The 19,288-nt window shown below is 47.1% G+C and overlaps 1 protein-coding gene across 4 annotated transcripts in view; it reads right to left on the bottom strand.

Annotated features, from left to right (window-relative positions):
• Positions 1–279: 279 nt before the first annotated feature.
• The window catches only part of adgrd1 (adhesion G protein-coupled receptor D1), a 32,505-nt gene continuing 13,496 nt past the window's right edge, over positions 280–19,288 (bottom strand). For all 4 annotated transcript variants that reach the window (XM_084467610.1, XM_084467607.1, XM_084467608.1 and 1 more), the window contains 12 exons: positions 12,055–12,128; positions 11,258–11,381; positions 8,844–8,947; positions 8,063–8,174; positions 6,723–6,876; positions 5,223–5,289; positions 4,787–4,853; positions 4,563–4,654; positions 4,317–4,443; positions 2,024–2,065; positions 1,842–1,934; positions 280–1,736 (listed from right to left, as the gene is read on the bottom strand). In XM_084467610.1, coding sequence (XP_084323736.1) covers positions 1,641–1,736; positions 1,842–1,934; positions 2,024–2,065; positions 4,317–4,443; positions 4,563–4,654; positions 4,787–4,853; positions 5,223–5,289; positions 6,723–6,876; positions 8,063–8,174; positions 8,844–8,947; positions 11,258–11,381; positions 12,055–12,128 — 1,152 coding nt within the window. In that variant the 3' untranslated portion in view covers positions 280–1,640. The remainder of the gene's footprint in view (positions 1,737–1,841; positions 1,935–2,023; positions 2,066–4,316; positions 4,444–4,562; positions 4,655–4,786; positions 4,854–5,222; positions 5,290–6,722; positions 6,877–8,062; positions 8,175–8,843; positions 8,948–11,257; positions 11,382–12,054; positions 12,129–19,288) is intronic.

Raw genomic sequence — 19,288 nt, 5'->3', positions numbered from 1 at the left:
ACACACACACACACACACACACACACACACACACACACACACACACACACACACACACACACACACACACACACACACACACACACACACTTTATCTCATGTAAGTAAGTGGTCAAATCCCTAAATCGAAAAAAACAGCTGTGTTTGGCACTAGCAAGGGTCAACAATGTGGAGTATTGTATGAAAGAAAGGGAACTTTAAAAAAAGCCAAGACACTATGTATTATCATATTATCTTGAGTATTTAATGAACATAATGTAAAGGAAACAGAACAACAGTCTCTAGCTAGTACCTTAAAAACGTTTTGATAAATACAATAGAATACCATTTCTAAAATACTTGAAAGCAATCATTGAATATTAACTTGCCTATGTATAAAAAAGAGACATGAAAAGTGAGAACATGAGTGATTTTACAGTAAAGCATGATGATGGTGATTCAGTGTAAGATCAATCAAGAGTAAAACAAAAATCCATTAAATCTCACAGTTTCTGGACAATATATAAAATATATCTAAGTGTAATTTTATTTAATTAGGCATTCCTTTCAAATGAAAATGAGCCTCACATCAAGCTGAAAACTGAAAACATAATTCACAGAACTGTGTCTGAAACACAGCTGAGTATTTACTACCCATCCAAAAAGCATCAAACATGAAGTCTACAAACATTCGAGGTATTGCAAAAATACCAAAGTCAGTTAAATTCTGAAAGAGATCCTATGAACGCACCTGTGACACAGCAACGGACGACATATGGCGACTGAATCGTGTGGTTGTTTACAGATATCGGGTGACAGAATACAGAATAATACATTTTGAAATAAATAAATAGATTGGAATGTTTGGTTTCATTTACTGATAATCCTTAAAAATAATCAGAGTTATTGTTTTTAAGTTGTTAAATATGGTGGCGTGAGAACATTTGTTTTGCAGCCTAAAACAGACCAAGTAAATGAAGCAATGTGTCATTGTGGATTTAATACCTTCATCCTTACCTCCATTTTAAGACATGAACAGATCTTTACCATTACCTACTTTCAACATGGTGAGGCCCTGTCAGCCCACCACTGTTACCCCCACCCTATTAAAATGGAACTGAAGTAGAAGGTATAGAATAATGTACAGGTCTGAGAGCATCACAGCGCCCTTTAAATAACCTCTGGCTGAAACAAACAAGAGACACGGGCTACGTGGGGGAAAGCATAAACAAGGGTTCTACTCCAGAACCTGAACACACAGAATGGCCTCAGGCCACCTGATATGGAGGGTGAAGGTTAAAGGTCAGGCCACTTCCCCATATCAAACCCAAACCCATGTCCTCTCTTCTTCTTCTTCTTCTTCTTCTTCTTCTTCTTCTTCTTCTTCTTCTTCTATTTCATTGTTTAGATCCAATCCATGTCTCTAAATGAGAACACAACATGGCGTGGCTCAGTCCTTTGCGTCTGCCATCAACACCCAGAACCTACCTATTAAGTATATGTTTTGCTGTGTTTTCTATCTACATTTGAGTGGACCATAAGGTAAAGAACGATGAATAGCCATACTCTGGCCAGTGTTGAGTCTATGCTAGCAGTTGTACGCGGCCGCACCTCACTTGCATCGACCGCCAGAGGGACGTCCGACGCTGAGCCAGAGTTCCTCAGACGGCCGAGAGGTCGATGCGATTCGCAGAGTTGGTGCTCTTGTCCCACGTGTTCATCTTGGTGGGGGTCATCCCTTCCTTGTTCCCGTTCATCTGGAGGTCATAAGAGGACGGGGTAGGACAGGGGGTTGGAGAATTAGCGATTTGCAAGCAATGGCTGCATTTTGGCCGATTCAACCTCACGTCGACCACACTCACAATGTCGGAGTTGAAGGGCTTGACGTTGATGTTGCGGATGGAGCTGCTGGTGAGGGACCACACCTTAGTTTTGTGTTTGAAGGCAGCTCTGACCTACAAGAGGAAGTCCAGCAATGAGTCCTGTTCAATGAGGGTGCTATAAGCCATGAATACAGAGAGAAAGGGGACAGACAACACCTTACCTCAGAGTTCAGGAGACAGTGGAAGAGGAAGACAAAGAATCCCTGATGAGAAATACAAAAATACAATTAACCAGGAGTGCAAGCAGTCACATGAGGTGTTCACAGCCCACCCACCACCTATCCCAGTGGCTGCCCATCAAGCCAATCACGGGTGTAGTCTTTTCTCCTGTGGCACCTATGCCTCCGACTTTGTTCTTCTTTTTTACTCCCATAACCAACACACACACACACACACACACACACACACACACACACACACACACACACACACACACACAGGTTTAAAGATCCCATGGCATGCTACTTTATGAATGCTTTAATACAGCTGTTAGTGGGCCCCTAATACAGTACTTTTATTGAAGACGTTTAAGAAATTCAGCCTTGTTGCAGAATTATAGCCACTACGAGCCAGTCCCACGATGAGCTCTCCACAAACGTGCTGTTTTTAGAGGCGGGTCAAGGTGGAGGGTGGGGGTGTGGCCCTGAGCAGCTTGCGGCCACGGTACCATGCGCTCGTGTTTACAGTGGATGTATCGCAATGGCGAAGCGCACACAGCTTTTGGCCGTGTTCTGTAAATATTCTAGAACACTCCGGGTGCTCCGGTGGGAGTCCTGGAGCTCGATATCTAAATAATATCATATTATACATAGATATCTATATCATATAATATCTATTATCATGGCCAAAATCTGTGTGCGCCTCCAGACGATATTATGAATCTCAAACGACTGCGTCGGGTTCTCCGACGTCTCTGGTTCTTCCACATTCACATCAATCTGAAGTAGACTGAACCGCGACATGGAGGAGAAAGGGATTGTTGCCCGCGATTGTTCACCGCGATTGTCTCCCGCTGGAGCCCCGGTGGTGCCTCGGCGCAGCGGGCAGAGGGCAGCGGGCAGAGGGCAGCGGGCAGAGGGCAGCGGGCAGCAGGCAGCGGGAGAGAATCGCCGGCAACAATCCCTTTCTCCTCCATGTCGCGGTTCATGTACTTCAGGGATTCAAAGCCAAAGTTCCTTTCCCCCAATTCCTTCTCAACCATGGCTGAGATAACCCCCACTACGAGTCTCGTTGTGGAAATACCAGAGACGTCAGAGAACCCGACGCAGTCTAGTCTTTTCACCAAATGCAAGCCTGCCTTATTGTGTTGCGTGTTATGTGCCATAACACCAACAGCAGAACGGTTATCCAAATAACAAAGAAGTGTACAACACTTGCGTTACAGTGTGTGTACTGACACACAAACACACACACACACATGAGGCGCTAGCACGGTCGTAGCTCATTGTCTCATTGGCGGGCCGAATTCTCTGGCCAGGCAAAGCAGAGAAAGGGGAGGTAACATTTCCCCGTATGACGACATACGGGGAAAATTCCAAATCAGCACGTATGCGTCTTGTTTTTTCAAAGGCAGAGCAGGATACCTAGTGCTCGTTTTACACCGAACACCATTTCTAGCTACTGGGGGACCATAGGCAGGCCAGGGGAACTCATATTTATATTAGAAAACCTCATAAAGTGACATTTTCATGCCATGGGACCTTTAATAGTATATGCCGTTTATGTGTGATTCTGTGCCATCTGCTGGCGAAGGGGTGCATTACGCTTAAGAGTGTGTCAGGAAATGAGATATCAACACAAAACTGTTTACACTTGTTAAGGGAGGGGTCCTCTATGTTCATGGAAAGTTTCAAGTTCACTCCTTCTGGTTCAGACTTGTGATGGAAATGGAGCATTTGCGCTTAGCTTAGCATTTATTCAAATTTAAACAGACATTATTTTTAGCTGCACCCAATTGTTACACACATGTTAAGGAGGGTGGCCTCTATGTGCCCCTGACCACTTCTTATTCTCAAGCGTAATTGTGATTGAATATAATATTGAATATTGCAATTTTAGTCAATAGATCATGTGTCATTTGAAGCTATGGTTCTGAAGAAGATTTTTTTTAGTTTCCCAGAAATGTCATTATGTAGAGGCAAGAGGCAAAAATGTTCATCATACAAAATAAGGCATGTACACCAAGTTTCCGTTTTCCGTTTTTTCGGCCGGATATTCTGAGCGTTTCACTTTGACCGCAAATTATAGCGCCCCCTATCGGAATTTCAGAACCAAACTTTATCATGACCTGCTTACTGGGGGTATGTATATAAAGTCCACCGCTGAGAAATGGGCAGTACCAATCCGGAATAATAACACCCAAACCCTACAATAACAAAAGGTATCCACAGTTACACTGTGAACACCTAATACATTTTCCAGCAAACAACGAGTCACCCCATGAAAACTCCTTACTTGTAACGAGTTAAACACGGCGAAGATGTAGAGGAACGCCAGGGAATGTGTGTTGACGGTGAGAACGCCAAAGATCCAAGCGATGCCCAGGATAGGCAGCAGCACGGCCACCGCCTTGGCAGTGAGCCTACACACGCAGCGGGGGGGGGGGGGGGTGGGGGGGGAGAGAGGAAGGTTACAGCCACGTCTGGGGTTGGAATCCAACGACACCATTCGGAGCAACGTCCCATGTTCAGGGGAACTCACTTCACAGCGTTGGCATCTCCGTGAACCTTGTAGCTTTCTGCGCTAATCCGAGATATGATCCGTGTGACAGAAATCAGAATGCCAATGTTGACCTGGACAGAGAGCACACGCATCGCCTCTGTCAGGCCACACACCACGGACACGTGTGGTAACGGTAGACCGAGCCAAGACTGAGTCAGACGGTATAAAATGTTGTAACATTTGAAACGGCGGGCCTTTCTCACCACAATGACAAAAAGCGCCGGTGCCACAAAGGCCCAGATGGCTCCGTTCTTCAGAGACAGCCAACAGCTGAAAGAGAGCAGGGGGAAGGTTCAAGAGCAGCCATTATCGACCGCTAATGGCTCCGTTTTGAGTTACAGTTATAGCTACGTACTTTTCAGAGGCCGTTAACATGTTTTGAGAAACCTTCCTAGTTCGGTGGCCTAAATAGCTGCGGTAGAAAAGTGCGTAGCGCATGTCTCAATATCCAGTGGATTGAGTCATACTGTAAACACGGGTTATGTCTGTTTAGTGACAAATGACTGTAAACTAATAAGGGGGAAAACGGTTCAACCCAGTTCCAGTTTGATGGTTATTACTGGAGTATCAAGGGTCAGACATGAACTGAGGCTCTTCACGCCTGTAGCCTTGTTTGTGCACACAGATAAAGGTATTTACTTATCAACTTCTCCATAGCTGGGCATGGACGAGGTCATGGAGACCACACAGATCACCAGAGGGGAGCCTGTAGGGGGACACAGAGATGACACACAATGACACAGAGATGGGTCATTGCTGTTTGAGGATCACACAACTTAACCAGCAAAGAATCACAGTCACATCATATTTAGGGGGCCAAGCACAAAGGTCGAGACGCCCTATTGTAATTGTTAGTTTTTTTATTTTTTTGTTTATTTTTCTTACTATCATTTTTTAATGGAAAGAGAGTAAAAGTGTCTAAAAAATAATTAAATATTGTGTACATAACATTTGGCATTAGTCTACTGCTCCCAATATGTGCTGCAAATTGGAATTGAAGGAGGCTATTAAAGAGAGTCAAGTTGTCACCATCAATGGTCCTCATTCAGCTCTGCGCTGTTAGCTCTGTTCGGAATTGACCCACGGTCATCGCCATAGCGACACAACAGTTTGTTACTATAAAGTCATATTTCCAAATAGATTATTGTGTCTTTGTTTTTTTCTATTATGTTAAGCATGCCAGATGGATAGGTGTGGTTGGCAGGGTCGCCTGAACATTATGGTGTTCATTAAATGGCTTCATCATTTAATGAACACCATAATCCTCCATCTGGGATTATATCTAAACTGAAACAAAGCTATGAGATGTCCGCACTAATTGTGCTTGACCCAGGTCTTTGTCGTAACACGTTCTCCAGTGTCGGGCTGTTCATTGCTCATGTATATCGTTAACTATCTATCTATCTATATAGAACTCTTAATACGTCACCACGTTCACAGCTCCTGCTTGCTGTGACCTGACCCGGGCTCCACCGCTCATTGAACATTACCGAATAAAAAAGAGATCTTTCACTTTGAAAGAGGAAATTAAACGAAAAACTCTCTGAGATTTATAGTTGCACAACAGCGGGAACTATTAATGACAAAATGATTGCTTTCCATCATACGTGTGTGTGTGTGTGTGTATCCGGCATTGGGTTTTGCAGTTGGCCCACGACGAGAAAGAACTACTTTGGCAGAAAATCCGGTTACTCATATGAGGGATATCTTATTTCCACTAATTGTTTCAGTGTGTGGAGGAGGCGAGAGCGAGCAGGAGAGCTCAGCGTGATGCGTTCAATGTGTCCCAGTTGAACCCGGGTCCGTCCACTTAGGAACGGCCATTGTACGAGCACAGACAAGTCAAATATGAGTCATTGTTTGATATTGAAATAACGATTAAAGTGATTTGTTTGTATTTAATGAGGAGTTGGTTCGAGGGAAAGTGGCTCCTGTGAGGTCTGAGGTGTTATCGCCGCGGTTACCGACAAATAACGGAACAAAGAAAACAATAATTTAGAAAACTGAGGAACTTTGTTTATTCCTTTGCTTAAAGCCAATGTATAATTAATATTCTCATTGTCACTATTGTTATATGTGGTTATATATGGTTATTATCTACAGGTACATGTTGTGACCAGCGGGTGGCGGTGGGCGTACCCCAGCCGATGGCGTAGTAGTACAGGTGCTTGCTGCCCTCGGAGCCGAACACCTTCACCACCATGCTGTAGAGGTGGAGGCCCTCCACCAGCATCCAGGCAAACGCACTCAGGAAGAAGAAGTGCAGCAGGACCGCCATCACCTTACAGGGCAGCTGGATCGCACACAGGCACGCGCACACACACACACACACACACACACACACACACACACACACACACACACACACACAGAGACAGACACAGACACAGATACATGCACATTCACAGACACACACGCACACGCACGCACGCACACACACACACACACACGCACACACACACACACACACACACACACACACACACACACACACACACACACACACACACACACAGACACACGCACATTCACAGACACACACGCAGACACAGACACAAGCACACACACGCACACACGGACACAGACACACACAGACACACGCGCATAAGCACACTCACAAGCACACACACACACACACACACACACACACACACACACACACACACACACACACACACATACACACACATACAAATAGGAAAATATGCACAAACACACACACAGACACACACAGACATAATGGCACGCACATAGAAACATGAAGGCATGCACAAACATTCACACACATGCACATGAAGAAGATTAATTTCCGTTATTTCTGGCTGGGGTGATGACCTCAATGTTCGGTAAGGGGAGAAGGGGAGGAAGAGGAGTAGAGGGGAGGAGGGCAGGGGAGGAAGAGTAGAGAGGAGGATAGGGAGGAAGAGGAGTAGAGGGAGGAGGATAGGGGAGGAAGAGTAGAGAGGAGGATAGGGAGGAAGAGGAGTAGAGGGAGGAGGATAGGGGAGGAAGAGTAGAGAGGAGGATAGGGAGGAAGAGGAGTAGAGGGAGGAGGATAGGGGAGGAAGAGTAGAGAGGAGGATAGGGAGGAAGAGGAGTAGAGGGAGGAGGATAGGGGAGGAAGAGTAGAGAGGAGGATAGGGAGGAAGAGGAGTAGAGGGAGGAGGATAGGGGAGGAAGAGTAGAGAGGAGGATAGGGAGGAAGAGGAGGAGAGGGAGGAGGATAGGGGAGGAAGAGTAGAGAGGAGGATAGGGAGGAAGAGGAGTAGAGGGAGGAGGGCAGGGGAGGATAGTGGAGGAAGAGGAGTAGAAGGAAGGAGGATAGGGGAGGAGGGGAGGAAGAGGAGTAGAGGGAGGAGGGTAGGGAGGATAGGGGAGGAAGAGGATTGAAGCTAGGAGAATGGGGAAAGTATGGGAGGAAGAGGAGTAGAGGGAGGAAGGAGTAGAGGATAGTGCAGCAGCAGGGAGGAGAAGCACACCGTTCCGGGCTCGAAGCGAGAGCTGATGAGCAGCAGGATCTCGGCCACCAGGATGGCGAAGGACAGGTTGGCGTGGATGTGGTAGCGCTGGTTACGAATGGTGCTCACCGACCTGCACGCGACAGCAGACTACAGTCAGGTCCCTCAAGCAGGAGTACTGCTGGGCCTCCTGCACAACCCCATGGACGTCTCTTCAGTAGAGAGGAGAGGTCTGCACCCCCAGATTAAATCATCTACAGTCGGCTGTGCTAATGATCATGTCGATCGAAGGCTCGCAATCCTCAAACGTCATGATAACTCTCACAGTCTGAAGAGAAACAGGACCAGCGGAGAGAGGATACTGCGGTGGACAAACAGTGACTAGACAGGGGTTCTGCTCTGACTCTCTGAGCTCTGTCAGTTAAGAGTCATAATCAGTGTTGAAGTCCATGATCAAAGGAAGACTAGACTGTGAGCAAGTCAAAATACCTTAAACAATCACTGCAAAACACTGTATAAACGCACATCAATAAAAACCCTGTAAAAACACACGCCAATAAAGTCACTGTAAAACCAACACACATCATTACAAATGCTTTTAAAAACACACACTGAGGAGATGAGTGAATTAAAAGGCGCTTTGCATGTTGATGTTTGACATTCCCCTCCATGGGTCAGGATGAGGCCATGGATACAAGCCGAACCAATGTAAAGTCCCAAAAACAGAAAGAATAAAATGTAGGTCCATAAAATGGATGCATATTTCAAATCAATACATTACAAATGACGCGATTATACTCACGACAGGATTGCAAAAGTGACCAGAGTGATTGCGAGACAGAAGATGGAGATGGAGCAACCGATGTAACCGATGATGGACAGTGCCACCTGGTGGACCTCACTAAGCTGTGCACAAATAAAACACAAACAAAACGACAAATTATAGAGTACATAGCAATAAATTATAAACACAACATTATCTTGTTTACGAGTCTTTTAAGCAACCCGCCATGTTACAAACCATAAAGTGAAGCCAGAACTCTGGAGATGAGCCAGAATGTAATTAACAAAACAGTGACCTCTGCTGGCCAGAAGGGAGCCCAGAAGCATCGCTACACTTTGGGCCTTGATATTACTGGCATTGCCAAGATGTACAGAAGTAAGTGATTAAGGTTAGACTCTCCCAGCCATACTCTATTCCAGAGGCGCTGCCATGTTTCCTTTAGAGTTCACTAGAAGACGGGGTGGCCAGGAAACATAAAGTGGTCTTGATGAGATGGATGCTGATCACCGCGTTAGTGACCCTAGTTACTGTCTGACATCATGTCATTGTAATAAAGTTGAGACGAATGAAAGAAAAAATGAAAGCCCTCCGAAAAACCATATTAAGGGGCTTGGGTGCTTTTTGTTTCCAATGGTTTCTCTCTTGTATCTTACATGATTGAAAGTTTTTTTAATGCAAATATATATATTATTTTTTTGTTATATATACTGTATATTGTTTAAATTATTTATTAATACGATTTTAAATCATATTAATTAGTTATAGAACTAATAACCACAACAATACTATTCATGTAATATTACTAAGCAACACTACTGCCTCTAACATCTGAACCTTTTTTATTAGAAAATTCTAAAATCTTTATTGGGGTTAATAACACATTAAGCACTAAATGTTATGCTTTTGTTCTTCCTAAGACTTGTTATAAGCGTGGTGAATCCCATCTGATCCCAGACTTCCCATCTGGGATCAGTAGATAAAGGTAAAGGTGTCTTCTGCAGGGAGGAGGGGGGGATTCCATCCAGGCCGCTCTAAGGATCTGGTTTTGATTCCCCATGCACCCTCCCTGCAGTGCGCCTTGTCATTAGGGGCCATGCCGCGTGGGATCCTGCAGCTGAGGAAACCGGGCCCTCCACTAATTAGAGAGCAGCTCGTGGAAAGTATAGACTCAGACGGATCTCTGCTACCCAAACACAAAACCTTCACCGAAAGCGAAAGGCCCTCTTTTTCCTATTTAGGGACACCATCTGCGAGTCACGGCCGTAGCACAGTGCTGAGAGTCTGGACAACGGTGAAGAGAAGAAGAAACCAAAACACTGTGGTGGTGACAGCAGCCGGCAGGGAAGTTTGGCCTCTGGCACCTGTTGTTGGCAAACGGGCCTTTCTGAACCGTCAGATAAATACGAATGAACAGTAAAAAAGGGAAACCGCTGCGACTTGAAGTTGTTCCTGATTTCCATTTGATTGCAGGAGGAACAGCAGATACTTTGTGTCTAACTAAATAAGACAAAAAAACGCTCCCTCTGTGAGACTCGAGAGGAGTCACGAGGAGAGAGGCCGACTCTTCTGGGGAGCTAAATGCAGCACATCATTCTGGTTTGCCACAGAGCTGCCTCTCATGAAGTCACAAGGACTAATGATGCTGCTCTGGGTCCCACACCTCCGCTCACCCAGAGCACAGATCAACATGGAGACGTGCATCTTGCCCTGCAGAGATGTCCTTCAAAATCACCAAGAAGGTGCAGTGGTGGGTCACTATGTGGTGATACACCACTCCATCCTCCCCAACACCCTTCATACCAGTCCAGTGACCAGACTAGTGAGGAGCACGCCAGGACCCACAGCATGGTCTTCTTGTATGTACTGCTGCCTCCCTAATGCCTTGCACCACAGTGCACTGCTTATCACCACAGAATACTCTGTCACTCACCAGTAAGCACTGACCCAGCAGGTAGCCAAACATGACTGCCAAGGGCAAGTTCGGGTGCTAATTTCTGTTTTGATTGATTGATTTAATTGATCCCTCGCTCTCTCATTAAAATGTTGCTGCTGCCGTCCTCCGTCGGCATCGGCATTCTCCTCCTCCAAGTCCTTGACTCCTCTCGCTCCTGCAGCAGGAGCTGCAGAGGAGACCTCACCCGGGATCCATCTAGCCACCCCACTACCACCAGCTAGTCCCCATCATCTCTGCTCCCGGCGGATTTACAGGCTTCTTCGTCCCATGCAGAAGAAGAAATCACCAGAAATCACCAATACAGCCCAATTCTTTTTGGTGTATTAATAAACTTTTTCAAACCTAAACTAGTCTTCCAGATGTATACATAAGTATTGCCTGGAGGGCTTCCCATCACATCTAGAACATTCTGTTTTCGTGTTTTGTTTTTGTTGTGTTTTTGTTGTTATCGTGTGGAACCCCGGAAAAGATGTCCTACCTTCACGGGCACGACCTGCATCAGGATGGCGAAGTTGGTCAGGTGGTTACACAGACACACGGAGTAGTTCACGTTCCCGCCCGAACGCACGCAGCCCTGATTGGACCACACTCCCTCCTTTGAACTGGAGATGCAGAGGAGACAATAACCATGGTTACGAGTGAGAAACGTCAACACAGAGAAGCCGATGTTGATTCGATACTCACATCTTCTTAAGAAATGTTCTCATGCATTAAGCTGAGAAAAGCCAAGTAAAAGCACAAGACAAATTAACCTCTTTTCCCTGCAAACACAGAGAACAATGGGAACCATGTGGGGTGGGCTGTTACTGGACGAGCACGGAGATGTGTTCCGCGGCGTTTCATCTGTGACAGGACAATCCAATAATTCCCCCCTTTCTTGAACTTTGGGGGCACCAGCGGAGTAGAGGGAGGAAGCGTCCCGAGTCCAAGTAAAACACACTCCCTTTTGAAATGATTGATGCTTTCTAACCCGCCTCTTGGCCGTGCTGATGTGATTACCGTGTTTTCACAGAGAGAGCCGCCTGCATACCATAGCTCAGGATGCAATGCTGTGCTTTACGCTATCCATCTCAGCAACTGACACCGAGTCAGTCTTAGTTTTTTATCGTGCATTTGTTTAATATGAGCCATCCAAGAAAGTTGTAAGACTTTGGACTGTAGTGCTCTACTTTGGATTCACAGTATTGGTTCTTTGGGGATCTTTCATTGGGGGGGGGGGCATAATGGGAGCATGCTGGACTTATGCATGCTGCATAACGCTCGACAGGGACTCACCTATAATCTAAGAAGGCACAGTAGAGGAAGACTTTGTTGCTCTGATTGACGGCTTGTTCCTCTTGGTCTTTGGTCTAAAAAGAGAAAATGACACAAACACAAATGGTTATAAAATAACAGCCGACAGCACTGCATGCCGTGATTCAGTTAATCAATACAACTTGGACACTTGATTTGAAAATCGATTCAATTTCGTTATTTATTCGTTCCCATTTTTCCTCCATCCTTTCTTTCTTCTTTCGTTCTTGGTTTCTTGGTTTCTTTGTTTCCTATTGTTTCTTCTCCCCTCCTTTCTTGGTTTGATCCATATGCCCACCGGAGGCGTGACAGCTTGCTCGAGGTTTAAAACAGAGGCCTGTGTGTTTAAACTCTGTGTGTAAAACACACCGTCCCAACGAAGAACCCCATCACTTGCTCCGTTGCTGTGCAACATCTGAGAGGGCGCTCGGTCTGGACGAGCCGGGGATCAGGACAAAACGAGAGCGAGGGAAGGGAACTGGCGCAGAGAGGTGTGAAGGTGATTATTACCACGGCAGAGACTGCTGAGCGCCTTCAACGGTTTTGATTTGATTACAACTCACTTCTTCCAAACAATTCCTTAATATGCAATTTGGCCTCTCCCCGGGGGACAGTGATCTAATGGCTAAAGAGCAAGAATCTGTTAATCAGGGCTTGGCGGCGGGGGTTTGAATTAACGCCGGCCCTCCCTCTCCTCGATATGTCATCCGTAGAAAACAAACAGTGAGAGAGCCGGGCCGCCTGCACACCGGAGCGATGACACGCCTCTCCTGATTGGCCCAGAGGCCCAGACGCCTGAGGCCGAATAAGTGTATGTTGAGATCGACCGTCTGCCCGGCTTCCTCCTGGAAAAAGTGAGGGTCGGAGAGAGAGAGAGAGAGAGAGAGAGAGAGAGAGAGAGAGAGAGAGCGAGAGAGAGAGAGTGCGACTGACAGACAGGTCTGTCTGTTTCCTGGCCCCATCGGCTCCATGATTCATATTACCGAGAGCGGCTCAAGACGTCGTCGGCCTCGTTGTAACACAAGAGCTGCTTTTACTCTGTCCTGTTTCCTCCCAGGCAGCCTCTGCAGGCCTCCTGGTTAATCCACCCGTAGAGAGAATGGACGGGGCCCGGGCGTGAGCGGGGTCAGGGGCTAGATCAAGGGGGCCGGGGTATCACACAGCTTCAAACCCCCCTTCAAACTCATCATCTACATCCAGCTCCGTGCCGAGGGCCTCTTGTGATTGCCTCCAGTGCAGGAAGTCTGTCAACACTGAATCCCCTGAACTCATCTTCGTCGCCGGATTTAAATAATATAATAATAAAGTCCACAAAAAAGGGCGATGTTGCAAACAAATCAGATCATCACCTAAGTGTGGAGTGGTGCTTGGCCTGAAGTCATCTGTAGCGACTGTGTGTCCGGCGATATTTCAGGACAGGGATGCGAATCCTCATGTCACTGGTGAGTGTTAGAATGCACATTGAACCCCAACCCCCACGTCCCCTGTCCCCTTCTCCTTTTACAGAACACACGCCTGGACGCTCCAACTCTTTATTAACAGCAGGAGGTGCCGGGGAAAGCAGACCTGGAGGTCAACCCCTAGAGGTACAGAGCCACGGAGCGGACGTACAGACGGAGGGACGGAAGGACGGACGGACGGACGGAGGGATTATGGGATGGAGGAGGGACTGTTATGGTTAGACCCGGCCCAAGATGGAGCCTGGATAACAGAGGTGTTGCTGGACCCTTGACAAAGCTTTGACCTGACGCAGAGCGACGCAGGTCGACGGGATCAGGAACCGAGGGAGTTCAATTACACACCCACACACACACACACACACACACACGTGCGCACGTGCACACACACGCGCACACAGACAAAGACACGCACACACACACACACACACATACATACACACACACACACATACACGCCGCTCACACACACACACACACACACACACACACACACACATACACACACACATACACGCCGCTCACACACACACACACACACACACACACACACACACACACACACACACACACACACACATATATAGGAAAATCCTGCATTGAGATGACTGCATTGACTCAGGTGCGGGACGTAAGCAGAACCAGCTGTGAAGGTATAGGCTGTTAACCATTAAGGGGACCCAGCGGCGGGGAGGGGACCCCTCTGTGAGGTTGACGTGCCCGTCCTGTGGCACAGCGTTGCATAACAATTATCGAGGGCGAGGGGAGATTTGAAGCAGAGCCCCGGGGTTCTGAGCAGCTGGCTGACGATACGCTCTCAGCTAATGGTTCCGAGTTCCTCTAGCTCGCCTCCAGCCCTGTGATAGCAAACAGACGCACCGTGACTGCAGACCCATTTTCTGCCTTGCCGACCGGTGCTGCTGCCTGTGGGAGGGGCGTATCCGTCCCGTTGATCCAAAGCATATGGGTTTCGGAGGCATCGTTCGTCCCTTAAAAAACTGTTTGGGAAGGTTTGGGCGGAGAAGCCAGGGCATTCTTCCTGTCACATCTGCGTGTAATCCCTCCATGACAAAAGAGAGCAGTTAGTGTTAAGCCGTTGGCCCCTGTCTGAGTGTCCATCAGACAGCAGACAGCCCTGTGAGTGACAGAGCTGGCGTGATCAGCCCTCTCTGTGGTTAGAGGAGCCGTACCCAGCTCTGACATCGAAAGTCTCTCCTCATCCAAAGCCCCGGGGAGATTCTGGGCCCAGCCACAGTGTGGCTTTCCAAATGGTTAGAATATGGGCAAGGCAACAGATAGAGTGTCAGCAGGCTGTGCCAACATGCTAAGGCATTTTTCCCCACACACACACACACACACACACACACACACACACACACACACACACACAGACACACACACAAATACACACACACAAACACACACACATTTGCATGCATGCAAAAGTATGTGTGTGTGCAAACACACACACACACACACACACACACACACACACAAACACACACACACAAACACACATATAAAGCCAGACTCTGTGCAATTCAACACCACCCTCTTTTGTTCTACATTATAGACTATTTGAATAAACTTCACGGATGAAAGACAATGAAGCCTGAGACATATTTCAACACAATACAAATCTGAGTTGTGCTTACACAAAACATCTTCTGAGGCTTGAAATATCAGATGTGCACTCACAATTCAGTTGAGTGAAATTACGTTGTTTTTTTTCTTCTCGACATTTCAATTTTTCCCAAAATTTGCGAGGAAAGCCAAAGTGCTCTTTGGATCGCAATTCCAAAAAACTTCATGTGGTGCTGATATCATCTCAGAACAACACGACTGCCAGCAGGAATCATAGTGGCCATGAAATGCAACCCTACAGTTAATCACCCTCGCGAAGCCACTTTCATTAAAACTACAATGACCGTCCCTCCGTGACTAAGTGTTTACGACACACGAAGGCAGGGTTATTGAGTTAGCCCGATTGAGACGTCGGCTTTCTGACTTGACAGATCGCATTAGACATGGCACATAATGTATTCCAGACAGCCGATATACAACACTGATGAGAAAGGTAAGGAAAACGCCTGGTTTTCTCTGTATGTTTAGGGGAGTCCCATACATATGTACATATGGTATATATATATACACGATCAAATGTCTTGGCAACAGCATGGGGAACAAACACGGTATCGGGTTCATGTTTCATGCACACAGACACCCAACCTCCCTTCATACAAACGTTTATTACGTATAAATATATATATATATACCAGCTGATCTAATTCACAATCTATTTATAGGTATGTATACTGTACATCAGATCAATAGAAACCAGTTCAAACCACAGCCTTGATCCGTCAGCGAGCACGCCACAGCCACAGCACAGAGCGCGCAGACCCGGAGAGGAGCGGGAGGCCGGGGTGGGGTGATGTCATGCTACCATGGGACGTGTAGCGAGCCATGCAGCTGTGGCTCTGCAGGCCCAAAACAACGCAGCAACGAGTGCTGAAAGGCCTGAGAGGGTGTGAAGTAACATTACAGACAATTAAACAACTGCGCACATTTCGCCGTTGTTTTTGAAGGAATCGCTGCCTCGGAGCTTGTGTCGGCGCACCGGCCATGTTTTAGGGAACGCGGGAATCTCCGTCTGTCACCTGAGTCTGAGGCGTCTCGTGTTTGTTTCGTACGCCCATTTGAACGGGATCGAGCGACACATGGCAGCGCCACAGTGGAGGGTGGTGTGGTTGGTGTGGTTGATGTTAGTGTTGGAGTTGTTGTTTTCATTGTTGTTGTAGTTGTTGTTGTTGTTGTTGTTGTCACCGTCGGTGTGGTGCCGCTATTAGGGATCAAGTGATGAAGGGTGAAGCAAAAGCCTAGGCCTGGTGGTGGTGTAGTGAAACTCTGGATGCAGTACTTGAGTACAGACCAGCGACTGCTAGACCGCCATCTGTAATTGATCAACACGCTGGCTCATAATCATGTGACTGTGAATGTGTGTGTGTGTGTGTGCGCTTGTGTGTGAATGTGTGAGTGTGTGTGGTGTGTGTGTGTGTGTGTGTGTGTGTGTGTGTGTGTGTGTGTGTGTGTGTGTGTGTGTGTATTTTTGTGTAAATAAGTGTGTGAGAGTAGGAGACAGAATGTATGTGTGAGGAATGTGTGTGTTGGGTGGCTATAAGGGTGTGGAGAGAGAGAGACAGCGAGAGAGAGAGAGAGAGAGAGAGAGAGAGAGAGAGAGAGAGAGAGAGAGAGAGACGGAGAGAGACGGAGAGACGGAGAGAGGGAGAGAGATTTAGACAGAGAGAGAGAGAGAGAGAAAGAGAGAGAGAGAGAGAGAGATTTAGTTTGGGCGTGTGCTCAGAGTTATAAAAAGCCTGGCAATAAGCGAGTGTTATTGTTGTTTAAGTTATGATTGCGGAAGAGAGGGCTGATAGGAGTGTGGGTTCATAAAAGAGGAAAGAGATTGGGGTATGAGGGTATCAAAGAGCCTGAAATAGACGTGTGTTTGTTTATGTTCACTGTTGCTGTTGAACAATTAATCCATTATTTGTGGTCACGTAAGGAAACTCCAACCAGTCTAGACGTCCTAGAGTCTCCATCCCTTCCTGACCTCCTTCCCACCAGACTCCACCTTCCATGCCTCTCTAAAGATTGGAAAACCAGCCTCAATTTGCTTAAACTTAAGAACTAACCACTGCCAGAGTAAGATTAAGATTTACACTGATTTGCTAAGGAAAGACATCCATTCTAAATCTCAGCTTAATCCTTCTAATCATATGTGATTAAGTCAATTCTCCGCGGCTGGCCAACATCTCTGCCAAGATCCAGCAGCCAAGAGCCAGGTGGACCTGCTTTCTAGGTAGCCAGCTAGCACAGTGTAGCGCAGAAAACGAGGTAGGACAGTAAGACAGAACAGGTGTGTTTGTTTATAGAAATACCGTTTGTCTGGTCCACAGATCTCAATCACAGGTTAATGGAATGGAAATGCCTGGAGGGATATATCTCTTTAAGAGGCAGGTCCAAATGGACTGTCAATAAAAAAAAACAATTCATAGATCCTCAAATCTGGATCTATAAAAAGAGGATTGCAGTTATTGGAAAAGTCACTACCGTGTGAATGCGAGCTCCGATACCTAAATCAAAAGTACATTTGAAGTCTTACTTTTACCAGCGGATTCTCCAGGCCCCAGAAACGAGGGGGCCTCAGTGCTGGGCTCCTGTTGGCCTGCATTCAGAAGAAGCCAAACTAACACAGCTCTTTATTAGCCCATAAAGTCAGGTCCTGCTTGTCAAAATCTGCTTTTTCAATCCCTTCTGCGTTTGACCCTTGAAAAAAACGCAGAAGATGGCCCCGCTCGTGAAATCAATCTTTCCATTTGTTCACCTCATTCCATCGCTATGATGCGCAGCGAGAGGAGGGCAGGAGAGGGAGGGTCGGGGGGAGATTACTTTATACATATGTACGCTTAGTGTTTAACCACGCTCCCCCCTCTTCTCCTCCTCTCATCCCCTTTTTTTCCCCCCTCTCATCTCCGCTTTTTCTCTCCCTCATCGCTTGTATTTTTTTCTCTTCTTCCCTCCAGTCGTGTCCCGTCCCTCGCCTGGTGTGAATCGGAGAAAGACCACGGCTATGAATCACTGCTGCCGGGCCGGGCTCCGTCAAGGAGTGCCTGGAAAGCCGTGAGAAAACCCATCATACCTTGGGTGTGATGGGTACATCCTGTGTAGGGGCTAGGCCTTCCAACTAAGCCGTGAGGGACTAAACGTTGGAGACACTTGTGACGCTCATAGTTAAAATATTCCAGTTCTACTTCTTGCTATGTGTTTGATCCTTTATTCTTTCTCTTCATGAACACGTTAGAATACAAACTGACCAGTGATCGACTCTTGAATTGGCGTGCGTAAGTGTGGTTAACAGAAAGTGATCGCTCCCAAACTCACTCTCTCTCTCTCTCTCTCTCTCTCTCTCTGTCAATGCCAAAAACAAACAAACAGGTGAATGAATGCAATCACACATGACCACCACTACCACTAAGACCACAGAACTCCCACACCCTGGGTGCCCAGAGCAGTATTCCCTACTCCAACTGTAGCTCAGCCCCAAACATGTGTGCTGCTGGCTGGGCAGGGCAGTGCCGTGACCGCCGGCACGGCGGTGGAGGTAGCGAGGGGAGGGTGTCAATCAACGGAGGCTGGGTTACGCCTCCGCACCGCACCGCACCGCAGCCCGTCCCGGCTCCGGGTCGGCGGATTCCACGGGACTACAGACCGCGCCGCGCTGATCGGGACGGGTGTCAGATAGAGAAGACGAACGAGCAAGGACTTCTGCTGTGTCCGTCCAATTACATGTAGTTTCTCCTTCTTAGTTGTTCTGTGTTTTCCTCCTTTGTTGACCATAAAGAACGCAGGGCCCTTCTTGTAACCATGACTCTGGTCGGCGCTTGAATGAAGAGAGAACTAATAAATATAGGCGCTCCCTGCTAGGTTTTAATGAAGTAACTGGGTGGCTGTCTCCTACGGGACTACCTCCTAAAGTCTAAAGAGAGAGGTCAATCACAAATCACCCCTCTGAGCAACGGGCCCATCGCCATCTTGGAGCGGAGGGCTTGTGCAGACAGTAAAGAGGGACATAAAACAATGAAGGGAAAGGTCTACCTCCCACCGCGCCACTGCCTGTGGATCACCCTGCTCTCTCTCCCTGCATGCTTAAGAGGCTAATAGGCACAGAAACAGCTGCCAGACAGATTGCAATTCTG

The sequence above is a fragment of the Micromesistius poutassou genome, assembly GCF_964030765.1.
Source record: "Micromesistius poutassou genome assembly, chromosome: 5".
Lineage (NCBI taxonomy): Eukaryota > Metazoa > Chordata > Actinopteri > Gadiformes > Gadidae > Micromesistius > Micromesistius poutassou.
This window is presented reverse-complemented; position numbering and strand designations above follow the sequence as displayed.